General features: G+C 36.8%; 1 protein-coding gene across 1 annotated transcript; it reads left to right on the forward strand.

Moving 5' to 3' along the window:
* Nucleotides 1–154: 154 nt before the first annotated feature.
* TRIP13 (thyroid hormone receptor interactor 13) lies at nt 155–12,277 on the forward strand. Its single transcript, XM_021553382.3, has 13 exons — nt 155–411; nt 2,658–2,823; nt 3,126–3,255; nt 4,467–4,522; nt 5,458–5,548; nt 6,806–6,878; nt 7,815–7,878; nt 8,131–8,217; nt 8,996–9,102; nt 9,752–9,905; nt 10,087–10,199; nt 11,350–11,419; nt 11,983–12,277. The coding sequence occupies exons 1-13, from the start codon at nt 320–322 to the stop codon at nt 12,076–12,078; spliced, it is 1,299 nt and encodes a 432-aa protein (XP_021409057.2). The 5' UTR covers nt 155–319; the 3' UTR covers nt 12,079–12,277.
* The last annotated feature ends 7,435 nt before the right edge of the window (nt 12,278–19,712 follow it).

Raw genomic sequence — 19,712 nt, forward strand, 5'->3', positions numbered from 1 at the left:
CTCGCCCGCGCTCGCAATCCCCGCCGCTCCGCGCGTCGCCTCCGAGGCCGTGCCTGCCTGAGGTGATTCCCTGTCTCCAGCGCTGGGGCGGGAGCAGCCGCCTGTCCGTGCGCCCGACCGCGCCCCGAGCCTGTCGCCGCCGTCTCCTGAGGGAGGGAAGTGCCCATCCGGATCCCGGTCCCGATCCTGCACCCGCTCTTTGCGGGGCCGCTGTGCACCTGGCCGGGGCACCGGGAAAGGGCCGTCCGTGCCGTGGGCGTCTAGCAGTCGCTGGAATTCGCTTCTCTTTGGTATCGCTTTTCCCCTAGGAGCGAGAGAGATGGAAGACGCTGCTGGGGATTTGAAGCAAGCGCTCCCAAACGTGTGCGACGGCGTTCAGATCCATGTGGAAATTCACCAGAAGTCGAGCAGGTAATGAGACATTAATTTTGAAGCATCAAACATTTTAGGAAAATTAAGATGATAGTTAAATTAGATGTTGCTGAGTTAGCTGAGGCAGATAAATAGTCTTTTTTTTTCATAGTTAACAGTAGCCGGATCTATTAACTCATTGCTTGACAATTCTATGTTTGGGTAGCTGTGCTCATCATGAAAAACAGAATGTGATAAACAGATCTCAGGGACATAAAAACATTGCAGACTTCCCATACTTGAGGGACCCATTGAATACAGGAAACTACAAGTTCTACCAAGGATTTATTTGTCACGTATGTATGGAAAAGGTAGAATGGTCAGAACGAGGAAGGCTTATTTTACTTCTTCATTTTGGAGACCCCTCCCCAAAATGGACCCCCGACTCATTTCAGGGACCAAAACTACGCATGCTTAATAGCCTTTTTCCAATTAGCATACGGAGCAAAGCAGAGGAAGTGACAGGGATACGAATATGCATTCATATTTTGTATATTCAAGACTTCTGTAAATAAAAAGGCATTGTAATACCTGTGATTCTTGCAGTGTGCATTAAGGAATTATCCCATGTACTGCCCGGCCGTTGCAAGAAACATACACTTTCTAACTTTAATCTATTAAAGAGTTTTTCTGTCTTAGTTGGATATCAATGTTCATATTTTAGTAAATCAGTAGGTCTCTGATCAGAGCATTGCTTGCTGCCACTTGTGCCTGTTTCCTCTTGGCCTTGTTCTACGCACCTCCAAGAGCCCACAGGACCCAGTTCTGCCTTCTCTGTACTCTCCTGGGCGTTTCCTCACCTGTGTCTCTTCCTAAGATTGAACAAATAACTTCGCTCAGTTTCACCTTGTGGGTCACGTCATCCAGTCTCACAATGAAGTTTTTTGCCACATTCAGGGTTTGCCCCAGTTTATCCTTGTCTCTTTTGTGTCAGTGCTCACAACTGTTCACAGTACTCCAGATGCGGTCTTACAAAGCCAGTGGATGGAAACAGTTGCTTTCCCTAACATATGCAGTCTTGGTAGCAGAGTCTCAAATAAGTTGTCCTCATTTGTAGCAAGGGCACACTTATTGCCAACTTGTCCAACAGTAGCCATGGGCCCTTTTCTGCAAAACTGTATGTCATCCAGTTGGCCTCTGATCTGTTCTGTTATCTGGGCAGTGGATGAGAGCTAAGATTTCATGTTTACCTTCATTGAACATCAAAAGCTTCCAGTCAAACCATATTGCCAACCTGCAGAGGTCCCTCTGAAGAGCAGCCCTGCCCTCCAGAATACTAACAGTTCTCCCTGCTTTGGTGTTGTTCGTAAACTTGATGCAGGTACTTTCCATCCCATTGTCAAGGGTGCAAAAACAGTGCTGGTCCCAATGCTAATAGCACCACAATGCCTTTCCCCATCCAACTTACTGACAGTTCTGCTTAATCTTTATACTAATCTCAGCCCTCTGAGCTGGACAGTCAGGATGGGGACAACCCTCCTTGTCCATTATCCAGTTCTTATCTTACTATTTTTGGATATCTGGAGAATATAGGAGAGCATGTCTGAAGTGTTAGAAAAATCAAGGTGTAAAATATCCACTGTGCTATTTTTGCCAGGGTTAACAGAAAACTCAGAATTTGAGCTGGTTATAGATGATTGAAGTTGCAAAATTAAGTTAAATCTTCAAATTATATTTCTTTTCCTGTAGTTTTTGTCTCTTCTGGAATTCTCCTTATATTATGTCCCTGTCCTGATGTTTTAACTGTCCTGATGGTGTAATGGAGCTTCCAAGCTAAGCTTACCAAATTCAGTCTGTAATTTGGCTCTGAGTCTTTCTGGGTCTTACTGAAACACAGATTGCATAACTGCTTTCCATTCTTGAAGTCTTCTAGCTGTTTCATTCAGTATCCCCTGATATGTCCTCAAGCAGAGCAAGTGGTATTATTTGGATTGTGTTTTTTAATGCACAAATTAAAAACAACTATCTAGCTTGTTGCTTGTGCAGACAGACTGAAACTGATAGGTTCTTTTCTCCTGTAGACTGTTGGAGGAGGATTGAGTGGGTTTGGGTGTGTTTTGTGTTGGTTTTTTTTTTTTTTTTTTTAGATTGGGGGTTTTGTTTGTTGGTTGGTTGGGTTTTTTGGTGTGTGATATGGAAGCTGTTTCCCATGAAGGCCTCATGTATGAAATAATGCATTCTAACACAAATTCAAATTTCCTTATGAATATCAATGCCATAAAGTAATGATGTTTGTTTCTTGTTAGTGTGGCCAAGGAAGAAGATATTAGGATGAGTGTCTTAAAGCTGTTGAACAGACACAACATTGTGTTTGGTGATTACAAGTGGACAGAGTTTGATGACCCTTTCCTTAACAACAACGTGCAGTCTGTGGCAATTGTGGATACAGAGCTGAAACTGAAGGACAGACAGGTATTCCTGGTCAAGAACATGCACCTCTGTTTATGTGCCCCTGAACTAGTTGGGGGTAGACTGGTGGTGCCCTAAGGGCAAAAGCAAGACAAGGTCTATAGGTTGATGCAGTATCTCCTCTTGGGCTGACTGGTATAACTAGGAAAAAGTGGCTAAATTTTTTTGTTACTGCTTAGTAAAGTCTGAAACAGAAGTAGTAGGCTTCAGAGATAAATGCCAGCTGTGAACTGTAACTTTCTTTTGTGCAGCTAGCTTTGAATGAGAAATATGACAGGTAACAAATCTTTTAATGTTCATTCTAGCCTATTGACCTGAGCACAAGAACTCTTTCTCTTCATATTTTTCATCTGAATGAAGAAGGACCAACCTCTGAAAATCTTGAAGAAGAGAATGAGGATATCACTGCAGCTCACCACTGGATGCTACCAGCAGGTACCTATGTGGCATTTCTGGGAGCTCTAGAGCAATAAAGAAAATATTGCAAAGACTAGAAGTGTTTATAGTTACTTATTAAAGGTATTATTTATATTTATTGTTTGTCTATAGAACACTTATGTTTGGACTTTTTCTTTATGGAACAAATAATTTTGGACTTTTTTCCTTTGTGGTTTTGACTGAACTGCTGCAGGTGATTCCAAAACACATCCTTTATTTCTGTAATTCTTGTGGATGTGTGGAGATAACTGATCTTGTGGTCTAAAACATATAGTCATAATCAGAAGCATGCAAGTTTTTAACACTGGTGGTTGCATTTCAAGTTTTATTTAACTTGAAGACCCACAAGAAGCTTATAACTTAAAATATTAATTTTCCAGAGCTCACTGCTGGCTTCCAGCCCTCATGATAGTACTGCTGTTATGCATGAAACAGACAAACAAAGTAAAGAGATTTAGTCCTTGTCTTCTGGAGAGGAAAAAAATCAGGCTTTCCTCTGTGACCTGCTTGTTACTGTCTTGTGCTGGGGAAGTTGGATTCTCTGCCTAAAGGAGAAGCACAGATGTGAGCTTTAGCTCAGAGGGACAGTAGTTTTGAAACATTTCCTACTTGTTCCGTGTTGTGAAATGCCTAACTATCTATTACATTAGTTTTCAGGAAGAGTTAAATCTGATACCTTGACATTATTGCCACAATTTTGTGGTTTATAGTTGTTCAGTCTTTTTTGCTTTTCTTTGCTTAAAGTTAGAAGCCAACTGCTAGGAATGATTGATACTCCAATGACAACTTTAGTTTTTTATGCATTATTTAGCTACATGGATAAAATTTGCCTTAGAACATTCCTCCTACCACAAGTTTTCATTGTTCCCTTGGTGAAATGTAAGTTCATCCTCTACTGAGAATAGAAGGAAAGATATTTTTCATTTCATGTTAAGAAATTAATTTTTCATCACAGTTATTGAAGTACATAGAAGCTGGGAAAATGCTGAATTTGTCTGTTAGATAGTGGTGTTTGCATTTTGAGAAAAATAACTTTTTCTTTCCCCAAGATGCTTTACTTGTTTTCATATATGTGTTCTTAATTCTTCATTTTAGTTGACCATAATCTGAAAACTGTTTTGTTTTCAGATTACGGTCAGCTGCAATGATGAGTTAGAGGTTTCCAGACTGATTTATCCTAAACAGGATATAACATATTTCTTTTGCAGCTGAATTCCATGGCCTTTGGGAAAGTCTTATCTATGACACTGAAGTAAAATCAAATGTAAGTTGGAAATGAAGAACAATTAAAATTGCTTGAGGAGAAGTAAGAGCTGAAATTAAGCCTGTTTGAAGTTTCCTGCATCCTATGGCGATATGGGTGCAGGCTGGGCAGAAGGGAATGGGAGTTTAACTTTGTTTCTGGTAGCAGCTAAACAGTTAATGGGCTTGGCAGTAATGTCAGCAAGCACTGTTACTGTTCATGCAAATACTCAGTGATTTGACCAAAGGTGAGTGTCCTGTCACTTGAATGCTAGCAAGACATTGGAAAGAAACAAAACACTTCCATGGGGTCATTATCTAGCTTGGAGATCCTGTCTGTTCATCAGAGGTTGTGATGATAACTGCCAAAGCTTGTAGAACGGTAATACTATAATCTGATATCTAGCAATTGTGATACAAATAAAACCTACAAATAGTTAAATTCAGCTTCTAACTGAAGTTCTTAGACACAAATAATTAAATTGTTAGCTTATTTGTAATACCATAGATACAGGATTCTCACTTAAGTCCTTATAACCAAATACAGAAAAGCAAAACATTCCAGTGATTGTACTTCTTCATTTATAAGGTAAATATCAATTAATACATCCACATTTGTCTGATTTATGGAACAGCTTTCAAAGTCATCTGTGAAATGACAAGACTGTTTAATTAGACTTGCTGGTGTACTAAATAACAGCAAGCTGATCACTGTTGTGTGTAAGTGTATATGGGTAGAAATAAATGGTTACTTTTAATGGCTAAAACTTATCACAGTTTTACAGCAGTAGTTCAAATCTTCCTTCTTTAAACCATGGGAATGTTTGGGTTCTATGGGCTCTTTTTTTGTTGTTGTTATGAGTACACTATAGTTATCGTTAGATATTCATTCTATTTGTGGTTATATTTACTGTTATATCTCTAATTTGTGTTTTTCTATCTGTCCTCTTCATTTAGCTACTTGATTATGTGACGACGACATTATTATTTTCCGACAAAAATGTTGACAGCAACCTGATATCATGGAACAGAGTTGTTTTGCTGCATGGTAAAAATTATGTTTTAAACCAAGTAGATTAATTGGACATCTGTTTATACTTTCCTTCTGGAAAGACTTGTACTGCAGTCCTGTGTAGTAAAATGAGGTGATACAAAAGCAGGACCTCAATAGTGGATGAAATGTAATGTCAGAGTCAAATCAGTATTCATATATTCTGTATTCTGCATGAATTTAAATTCTAAAGTTTACAGTGCAGTGACAGTTGTGGATTTCTTAATTTTAAGTGATATTGTTGCATTTTTACATAATGAATAAAAACAATGAAGATACTGAAGATATTAGGAGGCATATATTAGTTAATGTTCTATTGCAGTACTAACTATTTTGTTAGTTATAGCTTTATAAAAACTTGGTGGAAACTGGGAAGGCAATCTGTGTTGTGGTGTTGACACTGTGTTCTGTTGCCAGGTCTTGCTAGTTTAGTTACTGTTATTTTAGTGAAGCTGAAATCTTCAGTCAGTCCTAGCTTACTGTGGAGGTTATACTACAAATTAGTTTAGCATCAACTGAATCCATTTTCTTGCAAAATGTATCTTGCATTGATTTTGTTATCAAGACTGGTATTCAAAAATAAATGATCATAATGGAAATATTTTTTGATTATACTTATGTTGCAACTGTCAACTTAGAAGCTTTTATTTTAGATGTTTTTGTTTTGTTAGAAGCTTCTGCATTAGATATTTTTGTTTGAAAGACTTTATTTCAAGACTCATAATCTGGTAACTGTGCTTGTACTTGCCTCCTTGGAGGAAGTCTTTGTGGCTCTTCCATGGGGTATTTAGTCAAATCCAAAAGGCTTGTTCCAGATCATAATTCCAAGGATGATCTGGGTTTCCCCAAGGAAGAAATTTCTGGGAGAGTGGACAGCTAATGAAACTGATCATGATATGTTTCTGTGTTGCATGGTAGAAGAGTGTGTTTCAGGAAGATAAAAGTTTGAGCATAGCACTGATTATAGAAAATGCTGATGAGTATTAGCCCTGCAGGGGTGATACCCTTTGCTTCTCTGGCTGTTGAGTGTTTTAACTTTATGGTTTTTGCACAAATATAAAATCCAGCATTAGCTCTAGGATTGTAGTCAAGGAAGCAATCTTCTCAAAATACTCTGGTGTATGCAATCATTATCTGCTGTGACTTTACTCTACAATTAGTGCTGTAATGAAATAAAGTAGTTAAAAATCAGTTAGATGTCATTAACAATCTGATGCAGACTCTGTGTAATGTATGGATCTGATTTCAAATCAGGCCCTCCTGGAACTGGGAAGACTTCTCTCTGTAAAGCATTGGCTCAGAAGCTGACAATTCGACTGTCATACAGGTAATTTTTTTTTTTTTAATTTTTCACTTTAGCTTCCTATACTTAGTGGTTCTTTTTCTCTAGCCCAAGTATATTTAATATTTCATTTCAAGTAACTTGTACTTAATGCAAGATACTAATATGTCTTTTTTGTAGTGCACCAGGCTAGCAAAAAATTGATCTGCTAGACTGATTAAGATATTTAAAGGCCTTGTAAAATGTGTATTTGTCCCAGGTGCGTAAAAGACATTCCAGTGGCAGTACAGTAGTTTTTGCTCACTTTGTACATCAATGAGTATTAAAGGGCAAAGGGTCAAGGAGTATTTTGGTTTTTATATCTTCATGTTTGACAGAGCCTGGTTTTAATAGGTAGTGATTTTTTTAAACTAATTTCTTTTGTATTCAGATTCTCTGAATGCCACAATCTGCAGAGGTCAGTTTGTATATCAGACAGGTAATAAGAAATAGCTTAAACGTTCACAGCAACCTAACAAATACATATAAAAAAATAAGTGTTATATAAAATACAAGGTATAGCATAAATAATGTGTAATTATTGGCATGATCTGACTCTAGCACAAACTGAATGCATGAAAATCACAGGCTGTATAATGTGTGGTTGAGATACTTTGTCACTTCTTGCTATACTGAAGAAACGCTTACACAAAGAGAAGAATGAGGCAATTGTCATGGTAAGAGTTACCCTATTCTAATGAAGAAATTCTAATAGCAATTTAATATAAGAATTCTAGTGACAGTTTCAGCAATGTAACAAGTTCTAGCAACAAAAATAATACAAATAAAACAGGTATTATATTTTGAAAGGTAAGTAATTTAAAGTATAAATTCACAGAATTCCAGGGTCAGAATGTCAGGAATGAGACTTACAGAAGTTAATGATATCTCTGATTTTTATTTAGAATGGAGTTGATACTTCTTTTTCTCTTCATAATTTAGGTATAGGTACGGACAGTTAATTGAGATAAACAGCCATAGCCTTTTCTCTAAGTGGTTTTCTGAGGTATGTATTGATGTACCTAATAAAATAAACTACATATTTTAGAAATTAAACTGTAATTATTCTGTTTAACTTGTTTCCTAAATATGTGCACCAGAGATTGTTAGGAATAATTAAGATGTTTGAAAATGCTTAAAGAGAAGTTTTATTGGAAAGTTGCTTTAAAACCCAGGCATTTACACCTTTAAATGTGATGAGCCTTAAAAAGTTGTGTGGTAAGGAAATAGTTAAAATATGCATATGGTGTCTTTCTAGAGTGGCAAGCTTGTAACCAAGATGTTCCAGAAGATCCAAGAGTTAGTTGATGACCGAGATGCTCTTGTGTTTGTACTGATTGATGAGGTATGAGTCAAATAGCATTGTTGTATATTAAATATAGCAGAAAGGAAATTGACGGGAAGGAGCTGCAATAGTGCTCATTCATAAAGAACAATAAAAGCACATTTATGCTATTTCATAAGCTAATGATTGTGCAGATGAGTGAACTTTAGTCTTGACTGCTGCAGATTTGAGAGGTTTGGAAGGAACATAGTGTGACTTGGCAGGAAAATTCCAGCTGAAAATTAATTGAAACCTTTCGTGGTGGAATTTCCTTTGCTGCTGTATGTTTACAAGTGGTATATTGTTTTAAACATCAAAGTAGCCCAGATTTGTATTATTTACATTTTTTGTACAGCTCTAAAAAATGTGAATATGGTTCAGTTCATTGTTGTTAGATTTTCTTCAAACTTGCATACAAAAGCAGCTTAGTAACTATGTACCTTATTAGCTTTGTTATATTGGAGTTCCTATGGGGAAGCTCACTCTAAATTCAACCTATTCATTATTCTGGTGGTGTCCTCTTCCCCCACTCCAAAATTTAAAATGCAAACTGGCCTCCATTCCGCAGTCTAAAAAGGAATTTCCCTCACTACACTTTGCTTCCTTGACATGTCTTTCTTCCTCCCTGGAAATGCCTACCTAGCAAAAGATTTTGACAAAGTTTTAGACAGTAGGCACAGGAATCTGAAGGTGTATTGCATGGGTTACCTGTTTGCTCCCAGGACTCCGAAAGTGCAATCTTTTTGGCTTGTTTGGTGATTTTGTTGTTGTTTTGGTTGATTGGTTTGGGTTTTTGTAGGTGGAAAGCCTCACAGCAGCCCGCAGTGCCTTCAGGGCAGGCACAGAGCCTTCAGATGCTATTCGTGTGGTCAATGCTGTACTGACACAAATAGACCAGATTAAAAGGTATTGTTTGCATATTATTGCAACAGCAAAAGGTTATTGACATTTTCAGTTTTCCTATTCCTGCTAAATTTCAATTCCTACTTGGAATACTAAACCAGATTAGTTAGTGAATAGTTATTCTTTGTTCATTATGCTAATCTTGAAAAGAAATACGAGTAATCCAGCACAATATTTTACAGGTACCTGGGTGAACAATCAAATCTATGGACAGTATGCTTCCCCTAAAGACAGGGAGAGGAAAAAGGACAGAGCATCATGATATCTGCTTGGAGAAACACATCAAAATTGAAATATAAAACATATTGATTAAAGGTTCAAATTTACAGTTATTTTCATAATCTACTTCGTGTATGTCAGAAGCTATGCCAGTAGGTTCTAGATAGTTACCATATATCACTTCTGAAATAGAATTAGAGGAACTGTGGACAACTGAGAAACAGCTGAAGGAAAGAGACTATGCATTGAAATATTCTTGTGATACCTGGCCAAGAGCTTCAGATCATTTAATGTAATTCCTGATTGACAAGAATGATGTGACAGTTTATTGCATAAAATTATTTAAATCACAGGAAGGAAGATCTCAATTTGCCAGTCACAAAAGGAGATAAATCTTTTACATGTGACCTAAAAATCTGTTTTTGTCTTGAAGGTATCCCAATGTAGTTATCCTGACTACTTCAAATATTACAGAAAAAATTGACATGGCCTTTGTAGACAGGGCTGACATAAAACAATACATTGGACCTCCATCTACTGCAGCAATATTTAGAATATATCTTTCTTGCCTGGAAGAACTGATGAAGGTAATACTTGAAAGCAAAACTGTAAAATGTCATATTTTAGCAAATTTTGCATTTTAGTCGTACTTCCTAAGTAACAAAAATACATAAATTTCATTCCTTTTTTTTATTTCCACTCTTACTGTAAAATTTAATTTTGAATGCACTTACTTTTCATACAACAATGTTTAACTCTCATTTCTAGTGTCAAATAATATATCCTCGACAGCAGCTTCTGACACTCAGAGAGCTTGAGATGATCGGCTTCATAGAAAATAATGTGTCAAGGTTAAGCCTTGTACTAAAAGAAATCTCAAGGTAAGATTCTGAAATTTTACTTTTTTCATACGTATATACTGAGTTATGGAATGATGTGTAAAAGTAACCAAATTTCCTAATAACTGGAGATCTGAAACAGCTCAATTTTTTTCTGTTTTAAGTAGTGCAAAAACCTTCAGGGCACAAGAAGTGGAAGCAATCGCAATTTGCTAACATTTTGTGGTCTCAGATCTGACTTGGCCTAGTACTGCTTCTGGTTAATGCTCTGCCATTTTAAGTTCTCTTAAAAGACAAGTTGCTGGATTAGCCTTAAGTTTCAGTGGATGTTGGGAACTGTAATGCACTTTAGCAGAAATAGCATGTGCCTTAGGTCCTACCAATAAAGTGTTTTGAAATGCCTTGCCATCTGCTAGATCAGTATTTAGCATGGAGATATAAGCGGAGAGAAACAAGCAGGAAGGTAGTGAAGTGTAAATAGATAGTGTTGTGGTTTGCTGAATATGCTGATAGAGCAAATGGTCTTTCACTGCAACATAACAGTTCTTGAAACAATAAAAATTATATTCACAGTATCAAGCAATGTTTTTTTCCAAAGTACTGGTCCCTATGGAAGAAAATAATATTCATAAAGTCTGCAAAGTGTGTTTTCTTTTTGTTCCTGAAGTATGCAGTCTTAACAAGTGAGGAGTGAAGTAAAAGTAAGTTTTTCCAGGCACAGAGGTTTGCATTTTATGCATACAGAACAGTGCTTGGAGAAGATGCTAACATACACAACGTGGGTGAGGTGAAGGTGTAAATGGTGGGTAGAAGGAGACAGGCAGTAACCATAAGGTTCAGCATTCAAACCAGTTTTTTTCCCAGTCCTTCCAAAAGTGGTTGTGTCCATACCACGCTGTGGTAGACATCCCCCCAAATTCATGAGATTGGCACAGCAATATGAAGGACCTGATATAAGCATTGCCAGGCAGCTGTACCTGTGCTGGTGCTGTGTACTCTGCTGTGTAGCCTCCCACAAGCAGAATTTGTCTGTTCACTCCCTGCTCCTGCTAAAAGACATGCAGGTGACCTGTTGAATTGTCACCCAAAATTCTTTAAGAGCACTTAATGGAGAAACACAGAAAAAGGAAAGGCCTTCTTTTAAGAATGGATATTTAGCATTTAAGCAGCACTTGTCTCTGTTTTACCATAGAAAAAGTGAAGGTCTTGGTGGCCGGGTCCTGAGAAAGCTTCCTTTCCTAGCACATGCACTTTATATTCAAGTAAGTTCATTATATTCAATCGAGTTTATTCTGTTCATTATATTTTGGTTAGAGTTCAAGACAGCCAAGAAGACAACTGACACTGCCTGAAACAAAAGATTGGTCCAAACCTCCCTTTTAATCTAAATTGCACTTGTGTCTGCAGCTTTGTAGACTGAAACAATTATATGCTGTCCATAATACAAAATGAGATTGAAGAAGACAGGTGGGATTGATCTGCCCAAGAGCATTCTACTTTTAATTAAATAAATGAACATTAATATTGGTGCCCTTATTTCTTGCTGGAAAAAAACCCCAAACCTCTACCACTTTTTAAATAATAATTTGTTAAAAACCTTTTTCTAAGCAAGTATACAGTATTGTGACTGAAGATTTCACACAGGTTGACTTTGACTTTGCTGTGCTAGCTGATTTTAAATAACTTGCAGTATGATTTATAGCATTTTGCAATTTTTGTAACATGAAATTAAAATATTTCTATTTTAAATACTGTGATTTTTGTGTAAAATACTATGTCTGCCTATTGCTGTGGTGTGTCTAATAAAATGTTCTCTTATTTTCAGTCCCCCAGTGTCACAATGTCAACTTTTCTTCAGGCCCTTTCACTTGCAGTAGACAAACAATTTGAAGAAAAAAAGAATCTTGCAGACTGCGTGTGATACTATATTGTTTTGTAGTTGATGTATTATATTTTTCATACAAGTTGTGCTACTTTTATGCATTTGTAAAGTAAAATGTACATTAAACCTGGAATGCCTCATTGGTTTTTCAAAATGCTCATTAATAAACAACTAAGAAATTTCACAACATATTTCAGAAACCTTTATTTTAAATGTCAATAAAAGGATTGTAAAAGGTTTTCTTTTAAGTCAATTTCCGTCTTTTGCCATTACTAAAAGTGGGCAGGCTTCTGTTCCCTGTTTTTAATTGCTAACTTTCTATCCATATATCTGAAATAACAGACATGAAACTGGGAAGAATTCAAAGTGCTCAGTGGCACAGCAGGTCTTTCATACTGACATCTCTTTATTAAGATGTAATATAAAATATTATGGAGTTTAGTTACATCAGATTCAAAAATTTAAAATCAGGAGGTCACATAATTATAAATTGAGATCTCATTTTGTAAACAACTTTTGTAAAATTTTGGGGTTTTTTGTATTTTTGAAAGGATGTAGACCATGTTTTCTCCATGAAGTATAATTACAATGTTTTATCTTTAAATGCAAATATATTTTGGTTTTGTTTTATAAAAAAGAGAGGCAGGGACTTTTTTACGGGAGTGTGCAGTGATAGGACAAGGGGGAGCAATTTTAAACTGAAAGAGGGTTGGTTTAGATTAGATATTTGAAAGGAATTTTTTGCTGTGGGGGTGGTGAGGCACTGGCACTGTTGCCCAGAGATGCTGTAGATGCTTGATCTCTGCAAGTGTTTAAGGCCAGGGTGGTTGGGGCTCTAAAGAAGCTGTACTAATGGGAAGGGCCCTGCCAATGGGAGTGGTGAAAATTTGAACTAGATGATCTTTAAGGTCCCAACCCAAACTATTCCATGTTTCTAAATGTCAAGGGAGTTTCCAGAATAGTTTTTTTAAGAGAAAATGGAGTGATTCAAGTTAGTGGTATCCAGTTCAGAAATGCCTCCTAGCTTTTGGTGTTGAAATACTTTAGTATTTTATTGCTTCTTTAATCTTTTAAATCAATGTTACATTAAACATTCATAAAATGAAATATTTTTATCCAGAGTTACAGTTATTAATGAACACTGTACACTGGGTTAAAAATTTAATGGAACTTGTGAAGTTCTATTAATTTCTTATTATGGCATCTATTTGTATGTAAAAAGAACCTCTGTTAAGCCTAAGTGTCTGTTCATTATACTGCTTTTGGAAATAATTTGTTAAATATTATTTGCATCCACCCCCTAAAAATAGAAGGGAGGTGGGCAACAGAAGAGATCTGCTTGGCTTGTCTTACAAATTTCCAGGAGTGCCATAAGAAAAGACACATTGGATATGAGGAGTCCTCTGAGTAACCTTCTCCCCTATGTCAGTGCAACTCAATCCCACACTCCAATGTAGTAACCTCAGCTGTTTTTTTCACAGTCTCAGTGACCACACATTAATCCTATTTTCTTTCAGTGTTCATTTAGGTTACGTGGAGGGAATACTCTTTTCCAGGTATAAATATATTTTCAAATATAACTGTAAATTAAAACTGCTATCTTTTATCACAGACAATTTTCAACTTTGTCATTAGCAAATTTCTTTACATTCTATTCAAAGCCACTAGATGGCAAAAATGAATCCTTGAGATTTAGCAAGTCATGTGAGAATGGGAATGCTGACTTGAAAGTTTCGCAAGCCCTAATGAGCAAGACTTTGCTGCAGTGAAAATCCCTCTTCAAGAAGTAATGTCAGCTATAATGTAATCTAACACCATAGAATTTCTCTGCTTGGCCTTACAGAAAAATTATAGAATTTAAAATGTGTTGCCTAATAAAAGGAAACTTGCAGAATTTGATCCAAAGATGAAAAGCAGTGAGTTCTCTATGCTGCAGCAGAACTTATTTTGTAGTGTACTTTTACCATCTCATCCAGTGGCTGGTGGGTTTAGAAAACATCTGGGATCTAGATCACTATAAGCACAGATGATGAAATATTGAGCCTGTTGAATGCAAAGACTTTCAGCATAAGCATATTAAAGTGTGGGATTTTAGAAGAGTTAAGTAATCCTGAAATAGAAAAGTAAAATATTTTTCCTTTTCTTGGAAAAATCAAATATAGACTGAGCAAATAAGCTGAGCACAGCTTATTTTTATGGGTTGTTTCCATGACTAATGTTTTTCCAAGCAGCAAAATTTGTTCATTTCTGATCCAGATCCTATGGCAAGATTTTAAAAATTGGGGTAGAGGAGGTTGAAGACAGAAGGATTTTATTACCCAATTTGTTCACTGGAAATTATGCAAAGACAGTGATTTTTCTACAGTTTATTTTAAAGGTTAAATAACTCTCTGAAACTTCGAACCTGCAGAAATACTCATTTCCAATGATCCTATTTTCATGGGTCTCTATTGGTGCAGCATTGAACCTTTTAATTAGAGCCCAGGGTAGGAGAGGCAAGGCCTCTCTGAGGCCACTGAGAACAGCAGGATGATTTTAAAGCAAACTTTTGGAAATCAACAAAGGCTTGGTATTGCATTTAGCAATATGCAGCAAGCTAGACTGGGGAGATGCTCTTTTCCAAGAAAATTTTATTTCTCTCAGATTTCTTTTGTTATGGCATAGGAATAAGTTGTAGTCATTAGAACTGTAGAAATATTTGTACTGTAGTTTGCTCTGGAGTTCTAGCTTTGGGGAAGAAATGAAGAGCTGTCCTGGAAATATATTGAAGGATTTTTGCTGCTAGAGAGAATGATCATCAAATTAAGCCATCTGAGGTAATCATTGATCATTAAATAGGGCATTTACCTTGCTCCAATTAATAATCTGTGAGGAATAATGCTACGCCTCAGCCTCCTAAGGAATCCAGATATGAAGAAAAATCACTCTGCTCCCAGGGAAGGCCCCCATCTTAAAGCACACAGCTATGCTTCCATTCCAAAGGGGCTGCAGAATGACGCTTCTGGTTGCCACGGTGGCTTAAGATCCTCACAGCAAATGCTGCTTGAGGGACTGTGGGCTGGCAATTTTTCATTCTAACAGAGCTCAGCATCATCTTAAATATGCAAATTATTTGCCCTCTGCAAATACGTGGTCCTGGTGTCAAACCAGGATTTGGGCTTCACAGCCTAGGGAGGATTAAGACCAATGCAAAGCAAACCACCAGTCAAGGACACTCTGTTACAAGGACTGTCTGGTTTGACCATCTGCTGCCAACTAAACTGCAGAATCCCATTTTTTCAAACATTGTAACATCACATAGAGACAGGAGTTTGCTATATTTCCATGTAAAATTGAGCTTATAGTTACAGATGCAATTAAACTAATTACAATACCTCTGACCTTTATGAGTCTTTCAGACTATTAAGAGCTGGCTTACTGACTCCAATAACTATTAATCCATTTCCCTGCATACTTCAAAGATTAGGATATTACAAAATAGGGCATTGGTGGTAAGAAGCGTCAATCAATGTTGTCACTGTTCATGTTGGGGGAGTTGGACTGGATGACCTTTGCAGGCCCCTTCCAACCCAAACTGTTCTGTGATTCTCCAGTCTGATTGAAAGATTCTGAATATCACTGTGAGGCTTAGGTCATTCTTTTGATTTGATAGAGCTCCATGGTAGGGCTTGGTCCAGGGAAAGGATTTTTGAGCCAGAGGTTGTTTGAAGCTTCCCTGCATTTGTCCACTGGAGCTCCTCAATCACAGTAACTAGGAAAAGAGAATCCCAGGAAGGAAAGAATATCCATTCAGAGCTCACTTATGCTTCACAGCACTTGGCAGGGTTTTCAAATGTGGAGGCCTCTTGAAAGTGTTTAGGCATCACTCAGTTTTGCTGGAAGAGCACCTGAGTGATTTTTAATTATACCCTCTTGTGCTGGCAGTTTCTGGAGCTGTCCAGTAAGAGATTTTGGTTTGAAAATATTTGAGTTTTTTGCTGGTTTTTGTTTTGATATTTTCCTTGTTTGTTGTTGTTTTGGGGGTGGGTTTTTTGTGGGGTTTTTTGTTTGTTTGTTGTTGTTGTTGTTTGGTTGGGTTTTTTTTTTCTTCCATAGTAAAGACTAACCCTGGAAGAACAGCCTTTCTTTAGAGGACTGGGAAGTCATCAAATTACTTTGTTAAACATTTTGGTTAAACTCATTCTAAGACAGACTTACTGCACAAACACAATTTCTGGGACCTGTCATAAATAGAAGTGCACCCAAAAGGGAACAGTTCCCAGCTGATATTTCCCACTAGGAAAAAAGGTATCTAGGGGACCAAGTTTGTCTAAGAAAGTAGGCCCAAGACTTCATGGCCATAAGATTGTCCTGACAGCTCTTCTAGCTGAGTGAAATGTAGAACAGACTTTGAAACTAAATCAAATATTTAGCTGTTTAGTAAGATGTGTTATTGCTTAACTTTTTTGCAACTGTTTCCAGTTCTAGCAACTATTTTCATAAATATATTTTATTGGTATAAAGCTGGGGGGTTGGTTGGGTTTTTGGAGGGTAGTTTAAATAATCTTGCCTTTAAACTCTGTCTAGTCTGTAACTAACCTGCACTAGTAAACATATTAGTGTGTACTGGTTTATCATTCAGCTGAAGGATTCAGACAGAATGTAAATTCTATTCAGATAGAGCCTGTGGACTCATCTTCCTCGGATTGCAAAGAGCTGTCTATGGGGTGATGTTAGAGGCAACCAAATCTGGTGAAATATTATCTGAGTTAGAGACTTCTGGCAAATAGTTTTAAAGTAATAAAGGTTGGTGATGGGAACACCCCAAAAACCTTGACGGGTTCTAGTCCTGAAAAACACCTGTTTGAAGTACTTCAGTACTTTTCTAAGTCCCTAGGGATGCAGGAGACTATTTCTCTGCTTCACATTTGGTGCCAAAGGTAGGGTTTTTAAAGGACATTGGTCCAAAGACTGTAACTGTCTAAAAGAGTTTTCTTGCAGCAAATTTTCTTTAAGCAGCTGTTTCATCTATTTAACACATCCTCTGTAAATCATCTCATCTGAGTGCTCTGCATTCTTCTCTTGCAGTTAGTACAGGCAAGACGTGAGTTTCTAATGGAATCTAACCATATGACAACAGAAGAATTGTCATGCATGTGCAGAGAAGCTATTTGTGTTTTTCCAGCTAGTAACCTACTTGTGTTGCTTTTGTTGCTTTCTGTTTCTTCAATCATTCAGCATATCTCCTGACAATGCCATATAACAGATAAGTTGTATGGTTTTATTTCAGTATTTAAAGATCTGTGGCACCACTTGGGTGCCAAATTAAAAATTAATTTCTGTGAATACCAAGGACTGCAGTATTGAAAATGCATTTACAAATAAAATATGATAAAGTGAACTTTGCTAACATTTCCTCTCCTTAAAGGCATAAACATGGCTGAACAGAAATCTAAAAAAAAAAAAGTTCTTGAGCATTCTAGGAAGGTTCTTGTTGAGCCCAAGGAATTATGGAAAGCACAATCAGCTAAATGGATAAGAAAAATGATATGGCAGTACATCAGGAGTTGTACAACATCATTGGAAAGTGCAGAAGAGAATATCTGCACAAGTGAAGAATTCATGGGAGCAATAAATGCTGAGATCATTTTTATGAATAATTACTGTGATTGCTGATATAAATGAGTAATTTTCCCATGAAGATGATAATTAAGCAAAAAATGCATTTACACATATATATATGTATATGAGACTTTCTCATTGTGGTAATCATACCGTGCAAATTAAATGAATGAATCTACAAGGTTTTTCAATGAGAATTTGCAGCTTAACTATTTTAGTAAAAACTCATCAACTTAAACTTTTATGATTATAATTATTATCCTTTCTCAATAAAAGGATTTGGAAACTTGACAGAAAACTCAATTTGACAGCGAGGCTGGAGCCTTAGGAGGAATTATAATATTACTTCAAGAATTTTGTGTGGGAGGTTTAACATTTGTTCTGCTTTCGTCTTTTCCCTCCAGAGTGTAAAACAAATACTGGGAATGGTGCCATGGGAACTAGAACAGCATTTGCTTTTCTGAAAGCCTTCTTTTTTGCATTAACCTGCTGCCAATTATTACTCTAATTTTCAATTATTTGTAGATTGAATATTAAATACAATGCGGACCAACACTTCTAAAATGTAACAGTAAATTACGTCAAGTTTTCATATAGCTAAATAACTGAACCTTTGAGGTAATCTAGCTCTCAATGGAACAGAGGATTCATATTGACTAATGGCTCCTTTGACTAGGAAACCAAGGGTCAGATGCAGTTATTCTAAAGTTTTTATACACCAAATCAGAATTTCATTATCCACATCAGGGCTTAGTCTTTTCTTAAGACAATAAGTATTAACAGGTTTCTCATTTAAAAAAAAAAAAAAAAGTTATTAATTAGAAACAGAATTGGTGAATTTTTGTTGAACCATTAACTTTTTGCTAAGGCTTTGATCAAAGAAGTGAGAAAACAATAGCAACAATCTTTGGCTTGGGAGAAAAAAAAAAAAAAACAAACAAAAAAACCAACACATAGAAAACAAAACAAAACCAAACCAGAAAAAAAAAAAAACACAACAACCAAACAGAAAACCACCACAAACACAGACACCAATTTTACCTTTTTTTTTTTTTTTTTTTTTTTGTGGTGGGCGGGGAGGTGGGGTGGGGCGGGGGAGTATGCTAGAAGGTATACAATTCTAGGCTTTCTTTTTGGGGGAAATCCTCCTGTCCCAAGCTGCCAGATGCAAACCTCCTGCAGCTGCACATTCACACATACAACCAGTAGCAAGATTGAACCCCTATCCTGGACTGTGGTGAGGCCCCACATCTGGGGACTCTGTGCCATTAAGGTGACTCTAGAGCACCCAGAGCCCTGACTCCTACCTGGTGGCATCAGCCCACTACAACTAAATGGATTCATGCCAGATGCCCTTCATAGTGTAGTGTCTGCATTTTGAAAAACTTAGATCTCCAATGGACATAGGTTTGCCTGCAAACCTGCTCTACAACTGTTGCAATAGTTTAAATACTTGGACCCTTGTCTAATGTAGAATCTTCTCCACATCCTTGGCTAGATTTGTAACCTTCTGAAGGCAATTAGTCAGATATATAAATAGGAGGTGATCCAAATTTCATCTCTGAAGGTTCATCTGTCAAATAAATACAACATTTTTTTCTTCCCTTTGTTGGCTTTATTCTTCTTCTACGACTTCAGTCACTGTTCTTTAGTTTGCAGTACTTGTAACAGCACAGTATGGTGTGTATAGACTCTTTGTTACTGTTCCTGTTTTTAATCAGCCACATCTGCTATCTGGGAAGCTGAAGTGCTCAGCAAGCATTTACCAAAGAGATTAACTAAATTGCATTTTAAAGTATTTTAAATACTTTTTATTGATTTACTGAAATAAAACTGTATGATTACTGTGAATATTTGCACGTGGCTTGTTACATCATTGTTTTTCAAGCTTTATTCAACAGAATACTAAGTATTTTTATAAAAAGAAAATCAGGTAATGTGATTGCTATGTTTGAGCTGGATCATTCCTAGTTTTGTAATTGCTAATGCCTGGCCTTGCTACTGACTGTTAAATAGTTTTGAACAGTTTATTTAATCTTTATCTAAAGAGTACTGCAGCACCATTCATGTGA

Source organism: Lonchura striata, chromosome 1 (assembly GCF_046129695.1).
Source record: "Lonchura striata isolate bLonStr1 chromosome 1, bLonStr1.mat, whole genome shotgun sequence".
Taxonomy (NCBI): Eukaryota; Metazoa; Chordata; class Aves; order Passeriformes; family Estrildidae; genus Lonchura; species Lonchura striata.